Raw genomic sequence first — 8353 nt, 5'->3', positions numbered from 1 at the left:
AGGGACTAGGGGAGAAATTTGGTAGGTTAGGCTCTTTTCATGTGAGGAATCATGACTAGAGTATGCAAGTAGTTGTGCATGATAATTGAAATAATATTGAATAGAAAAAAATTCTTAACGTCACATCAAAAGTAGTTTTGGTAGGATAAGTCTCCAATATGCCCGTAATTCTACATCGACCATCACTTTACCGCTCTGAGTGTTTATATTTCCCACCCTTGCACATGCTAGCCTTATAGTTTAATTTTATGCCAAATCTATATTTAATGTCACATGTTACAAATACTTGAATCAATTCATTAATTGCTTAAAATTTTGATATATATAAACTCTAAGTATAATCAAAGTTCATGTGAACTCGACACTTAGTTTTACCGTTTTAAAGTACTACTTGGATGAATTGATACATGTTATTCACTATTTACGTCATCGGCAAATATGTACTCACTGAAACATACAAGAGAAAGTGAAAATCATGCGAATTGGTCAAAATGCACAAGCAAGGAAAGAATTGAAGAGGAATAGGATTTAGAAACTAAATAAACTAACCCAACTCTAAAGGAAGATTTAGAAGGTGGCTGTAGAGAAAAGGAAAGAAAGAGTTAGAGAAATAAAGAGGGAGAATAATGTAAATAGGGATTCTAGAAGAGTTTTACCCTAAGATCCAAGTCACCATCAATAGGAGACATTGTTGTTAGAAAGAGAGAAAAAGAGAGCTTCTTTTTTGGGCTCCGCGTGTGACTATGATTAGTAGTAGTGTTAGTTCTTAGATCCAAACTCTTCCCCCATTTTGCAAGAGGAGAAAGAATTTTTTTGTGTGAGGGCAAAAATAAAGGATGTATCAGGAGAAGGGAAGTGTGAGTGTCAGAATGAAGAAGTGCATGAGAATTTATAGACTAATTTAATTGATTTTTAAGACGGTTTTAATAAAACTATTTTTGAACACTCAATTTCTAAGAATACTTTTATAAAACCGTCGTCATACATATTTTATTTATTTATAACATTGTCACTGCGTGACATTCTAAGACGGTTTCGCATAATCATTTTAAAATATACGTCATCAAAAATAATTTTTTAGTAATGCTTCTAAGTTATTCATTTTATCTTTTGCATTATCTTTACGAATACTTGAATAGTTTATTTCTTTATTTGAACGTGTAGATGAATAAATAGTAAAGTAAAAGATAAATTAATCTAAAAAAACTAAAAAATACATTAATCTTATCTAAATGATAAAACATAAATATATTAATCATTTTTCTTGTGAACGGTCACTATAAATAGTATTTATTAAAACGAAACCATGATAGGTAAAACAAAGGTATTCTAAAAGATAAACTAATTAAATAAACACCATCAATAGGATTGAATTTTTAATAGATCCTAAATATTAACACATTGCTTTTAATCCATCAACTGTAATCTAAAATAAAAATTTATGTAATCTACCTATTTGACATGCCTAAAAAAACGGAAGCAAAATGTTTAATAAATTACACTATTCTTTTCCTCTATACCATAACACACAGAAGATAGTGAATCACGATTGCTAGATAAGCAAAATACCATTTATAATCAGAACAGTAGCGCATATCGCCATAGACTCATAGATTGCGAACAGGAGTAGGAATGGTCCAACGTTAACCGGGAATGTAGACAAAAAACCAATAATGTCCAATAATATTGGTAAATATTAATCTCTTGGTTCCAAAATAATATATATATATATATATATATATATATATATATATATATATATATATATATATATATATATATATATCAATTCTTGCCGACGGTTTAGCTGAAGCCGAGGGAGAACCATCGACTTAAATAGTTTCCAACTATTTATTGTTGTGTGGTAAAAATTGTAAAAGGCAGCATATACCATCCCATCTTTAAGATACTTGGGAATAGAGAGACAACTGCTAACATTCTTTTAAATAGTATCTCTATTATTAGTTAAATGAAAATTACGGAAAGCCACAATTATTTTACGATAATTTTATTCATTATTTAATGCCTCTATTTGTTGTACTTTTTAATAATTTTCAACAAAGAGTAGGTGTTTAATTATAAATGTCCCTAACTATTATTAAATTTTTATATGTCTTGGCATTAAGCAAGCAAAAAAGATGTTTGTGTAAAAAAGAATAGAGACAATATATTTCACACAATATTGCCCTGCATGCAAATTAGATGACAATTAATATCGATTCTACTTTAGTTGGATAAATAAGATATATAAATATGATAAAATTTGGTAGTATTCTTAAGAATAAAAGAAATTAGGTGATAATTTCTTAACGATAACAATCATCATTCACTAAATTTGAATAACCAAAAAATAAAGATTTAGCATATATATGGTACCAGCAACTCAATGAGAACCAATAAAAGTCTAAGAAAGGATGAGAAAAATAAAGAGACAATAAATAAGACACACTGAATAAAACATAAATATTTCATCATGCGAAACAAAACAAAATAAGATGTCATTTAATCCTGTCCTCATCCTCATTTCCATCTCTTCACAAATTCGTCAATGTCTCTAAATTATCATACTCCAGAACAGTTTTTCCTGTAAAATTAACAACAAAGATTTCACAAATTTACTCCTTTCAAATGTATTATACAATATAGTAAGACAAGTTTCAAATACTTCAAACTTACTGCTGAGTTTTACAAGGGACATGCAAATTTTGTTGTCGATATTAAAGTTGTATTCAGTCTTTAAATATTAATGAAATGACATGATAATTTTTCTTACGAAAAGAGATGACAAACATCTGAGATGAATAATATAAGCGAATATACAAAACATTACAAATATATTAATAACAATTAAATCTCGGAACTTAAACTTCAAATTCAAATTCCATATTAGAGTATACATATCTCAAATTAATTATACATAACATCAATAAGTTACTAAATTTTAAGATTTTAATTTATGCAATTCAAAGCCACCGGAAAAGAAAAGTACAAATTAGTACAAGCAACCACTCACAATGCAAAAAACGATTTGCAGTAAGAGAACACAAGAAAAGAAGGTAATCATAAACAATCCCCCACCAAGAACAGTTCAAGAAAGGATGTATTTAAGGATTTCACACTAACTCATCAAGACAATTAATGACAAATTCTATGTCTCTGCGACGTTCCACAGAGTAACAGCACACTCCTGAAGTTACAAATTTTTATCTTTCAATGCAAAAAATATAACATAGAAACATCCGCAATCACAATATCTGTCAATAATTAGTTTCAAAATAAGAACACCAACGACGTATGAAAACATAAAATAAAGTAAAAAACTTGAATAGATTGTAAAATATTTACCCAAATATTTAAACAGGGAATTAGTATATGTAATATTAACCGTCTTTTCTTCATCTAGAGTTTGTATAGAGTTCTGAAGTAAAAACCGCACTACACAATTTACTTCTTCATCAGATATAAAATCGAATGAATCACGTTTTACCACAAGGGACTCTAAATTAACAAAGCCAGGAGGTTGAATTCTCACTGAGTCAAGAACTTCAAGACCCTACAAAATAAAAATGAATTGAAGACGAACATTATAATGGATATTCAGAATTTAATATTGAATAGCCAAAAAGATATCAATAATAGAAACAATTGGTCGGGCCATCATAAAAGTAAAAATAATAAGAAAACATACAAAAATGTATTACCTTTCGAATAAAACTAATGGTATCCGCCGAAAGTATCATTTCCTTTATATTAGTGACCAGTTGCAGCCAACTTAGGTGTTCTGAAGAATCCTCATTATAACCAGAAGCATCTACATATACTTTTTCAAGAAAAGAAAGATTGCATGTGGAGGAGTATTTATTCCTACAAAAGTCATCTTTGATAGTTAGCAAACTAAGTTTTGGAGTAGAAAGGACAATTGTATCAGCATCTTCCATGGCATTATCCAGAATCAAACAGGAAAGGTTAGAATTTGATATGCATATGACTTCAGCATACTGGTCCAAAGAACATCTTTCAAGGACCAAAGTATTCAACAAAAAACAAGTTGAAAAGAGTTCAGCACACCCATTGTCGCTTGCGGTAAAACAGACATGATGAAGATACAAAGTTTTCAATACCGGCAGCTGCAGAGATTTTGGAAGTTTACAATTTGTACCAAAAGGCGTAAAGGAAAGCCGAAGACTTATCAACGAGGGACAGGAAAAAATGACAGGATCAACTTCAAATTTACAATAAAAAAGTATTTTGATTGAAAGGCGCTGACAATTGTGCGACACAGCATATTTCATTAACCTATTTAGGCATTCCCAATCATAGGCATGAGTGATTAAGAAACCTAAACAACTTGTGGAATCACGTGGACGTTGACTGAGATCCAAATAGACAGTAGATAGAGAAATGGAGTCATCTCGATCAGATAGAAACATATACAAGAAATTGATAATTTTGACAACACTTCCAAATTTCGAGGAATTGAATAGTAGAGACGTGAGACGTTTCCAAAGATTATTCCATCGTTTAGACAATACACAAGTCTGAACAGCTTCTCTTGTGTCCATAAAATTCATCATGTGGAGCAAGATGTTGTCAGGCATCTCACTGATTTTGTCCCTATCATCTTTGGATAGGTTCAACCCCTCATTCATCTTCACCACCAACTTCTCCTCTGACTCTTTTCTTTCTGGTGATGCCTGATCCAGAAGAAAAAAATGTTAGAAAAAATATTTGCTTGCTTGTAATGGAAAACCTTAAGATGATAGTCTTTTATCAAAAAACAAGAAAAACACTTTACAATATCCTCTTTACAATGCAATATCAACAAGTAAAAATCTAGGAATATACTAGCGTAGCAACAAAAAGAATAACTCAATTAAACAAGAGTGCTGTGCGAAAAAACTACCATTGATCAAGCCCCAATGGTAGTTTTTTATTAGAGCAGTTGCATTCAAGTGGAATGCTGTTTTTTTATTAGAATATGTGGAGGGCAGGACTCAAAAGTCAGAGTGTATTAACTATATATTAAGTGCATTGATTGTTAATACCAATTACGAGTGTCATAGTAGAGCGCAATGGACACTCTTGACTCTTGCTTCAGTCATGGGACTTGTGAGTACCAAGGAAAAAGAAATAAAGGGAAAGAATTCTATGATTTATTTTTGACAGGTAACTAGAGGGTTGGATGGTTTTATTTTGATTTTACTTTTTTATTCAATTGTAAATATGAGCATAAAAGTCTGTGTAAGAATATAACAACTCTTATTTAATATTTTTAATTAATGTTACAATTGTATATTAAATATTTTTATTTTTATTTAATAATCTGAACAATTAAATAATATTTAGTAAGAAAATATTTGAAAGATAAAACTCACAATAAAATTATTTTACAAAATATAGTATTTAACTTGTGTATAACTATATACTTAATAAAATTAATATATTTATTTAACTTGTATTATTTACTTAATGTAATTATTCATGTACGACTAGCTCATTGTCAAAGCGTGCGATAAAATGTGATTATTTTTATTTTATAGGTGCAATACATGATATAAAGATATATTAACGCAGTATAAATAGATCACATAAAAGTTTTAAAAATTATAATTTCAAAATTTTAAAAATAAGGATGTTTTTATACGTAAAAAATTTAAACATTATTTATATAGAAATTGTATAATTAAATATAAATATAAATATATAAGAGTCTTTTAACATTAAAAAAGTATTATTTATAAAAAAATTAATGACCCAACTAATTTTTTTATTAATATGGTTATCGATGAATATAAATATAGATTAATGTAAGCTAAATAATATATATTAATATTTAAAAATATTTTTTATACTTTTATTAAAAAATAAACAATGTATTGATATCAAAATATATTTAAACATGATTATATAAAAAATTAATATGCATTACTATTAAATTTAAATATAAATATTTAAGTGTCTCTTCAGATTAAAAAACCCCACCAATAATTATAAAAAAAATTAAACACCTAAATAAGTTTGTCATATTATGAATTAACACAACTTGAATATATATATATATATATATATATATATATATATATATATATATATATATATATATATATATATATATATATAATATTTTTAAATGATCATTATTAAAAAAATTAAAAACCCAAATGAATTTACTCTGCTATAATTATTCTTGTGATAGATAGATAATCTTTAAATGAAAAACACAAACATTTTCATCTTCCTGCTTTTAATTCTAATACATTTACAATTTGCTTATAAGAAAACATCCTTATACCAATACAATATATGTATGTAGTCTACACATTGCAGCTTTGTTAGAAAATATCAATGGTTGAATGTATTGAATTTGACGATCCCACAAAGCGTACATTAGTCGTACGAATAATTCTTTTTATTGATATTGTAATTTCTTTCAATTTTTTTATCTAATTTAATGCCTATTAATGCACACTTTTTTTATTTTAAATATTTTCACAAATACCCCACCCTTCTCCTTCTCAAATTTTCAAATACTGTTATCATATATTATCATACTCTACAAAATGTTGGAAGACTAATTAAAAGCTAGTTACAACTTATAACTATAACAAGAAGAAGATAATGAATATGTTTTCGAGAATATATTCAATTCAGAGTGTATTAATTATTAGGCCAGGACTCAAAAGTCAGAGTGTATTAATTATTAGGTGCATTGATTGTTAATACCAATTACGAGTGTCATAGTAGAGCGCAATGGACACTCTTGACTCTTGCTTCAGTCGTGGGACTTTGAGTACCAAGGAGAGAAATAAAGGGAAAGAATTATATTATTTGTCTCTCCTAGATTTTTGACAGGTAACTAGAAGGTTTGATGGTTTTATTTTGATTTTACTTTTTTATTCAATTGTAAATATGAGCATAAAAGTCTGTCAAAGAATATAACAGCTCTTATTTAATATTTTTAATTAATATCACAATTGTATATTAAATATTTTTTTATATATTTAATAATCTGAACAATTAAGTAATATTTAGTAAGAAAATATTTGAAAGATAAAACTCACAATAAAATTATTTTACAAAATATAGTATTTAACTTGTGTATAACTATATACTTAATAAAATTAATATATTTATTTAACTTGTGTTATTTACTTAATGTAATATTCATGTACGAAAATAGAGCTAGCTCATTGTCAAAGCTTGCGATAAAATTTACTTCAATTTTATTTTATATATTTAATTAAAGTCATAATTATATCTTAAATGTGATTTTTTAATTTTATCTGTGCAATGCGGGATATAAATATATATTAACACTATAAATAAATCACTCAAAAGTCTAAAAAATATAATTTCAAAATTAAAAAAAAATGAAGGATGTTTTATGTATAAAAAAGTTAAACGTTATTCATATAGAAGTTGTATAATGATAATTGTTATGTATACGTAAATTGTGTAAGTAAATTGCATAGAAATTATTTGATTTTTTCCTCTTTTATTTCTTCTTTTTATGTTAAACATTAGGATTATAACATTTTCTCAACTTTTATTTAGTAGGGTGCTCAAACGGGAGGCATGAAGGGAATTGAAAAATGAGAGAGTCTCGTTCAGCGCATCTCCGTCGCTTAGCGTGAGAAGTCCCATGGAAAGTCAGACGTCACATATATGCACGCTTAGCACGTGTCAACTTATCCTGCACTTATTACATGGTGTGGCTTAACATGTGACCACTTATTTATCGCCTAGCGTGCTACCTCACTCAGTGCACAGCCAATGTTAAAAAAATATGATTGTGTTGCGTTGTAAGAGGAGAAATGGAGAGTGAACATGATTCATTCAGCATTCCACAGACCAAGAAGCTACACCACGTCCATTGGAGGGTGTCTCGTCCATTTGGAGATTTTATTCCCTTTTCCCCATTCTTTTCCACTACCTTCACCCCTTTTGATGTGAATCTTACGGGGCGGATCGCTTGATACAGGCTGTAGAGCTTTTGGATGACGCCACTTCCGGTGAAGGAAGATAAGTCAGGGTAGACGCCACTTCCGGTGAAGGAAGATAAGTCTGGGTAGACGCCACTTCCGGTGAAGGAAGATAAGTCAGGGTAGACGCCACAAGGATTACCTTGATAAGTCTGATAATTGGTTCAACAAGGGACCCAGAGAGAAACTCTCACCAAATTTTGTCAAATGCCAAAAGTTTTTTTTTCAAAACAAAAACCCATACTTATAGTGTAGCTGAACAAAAAGATAAAAATAGGCATGGGCCTTTTAAACAGTTTGGGTCAAAATTACAATAAAAATAAATTATAACTAAAAACTTATTTAACTTGGGCCTTCAAATTAGTTTGGGC

General features: G+C 28.7%; 1 protein-coding gene across 1 annotated transcript; it reads right to left on the bottom strand.

Moving 5' to 3' along the window:
* Window positions 1-2340: 2340 nt before the first annotated feature.
* LOC102663855 (F-box/LRR-repeat protein At1g55660) lies at window positions 2341-4902 on the bottom strand. Its single transcript, XM_041005263.1, has 2 exons — window positions 3702-4902; window positions 2341-3553 (listed from the first exon to the last, which is right to left on the bottom strand). Exons 1-2 carry the CDS (start codon window positions 4647-4649, stop codon window positions 3194-3196), a joined length of 1308 nt encoding a protein of 435 aa, XP_040861197.1. The 5' UTR covers window positions 4650-4902; the 3' UTR covers window positions 2341-3193.
* Window positions 4903-8353: the final 3451 nt, after the last annotated feature.

This window comes from Glycine max, chromosome 9 (assembly GCF_000004515.6).
Source record: "Glycine max cultivar Williams 82 chromosome 9, Glycine_max_v4.0, whole genome shotgun sequence".
Classification (NCBI taxonomy): Eukaryota; Viridiplantae; Streptophyta; class Magnoliopsida; order Fabales; family Fabaceae; genus Glycine; species Glycine max.
Note: the sequence above shows the minus strand (reverse complement) of the source record. Positions and strands in the feature narration are given on the sequence as shown.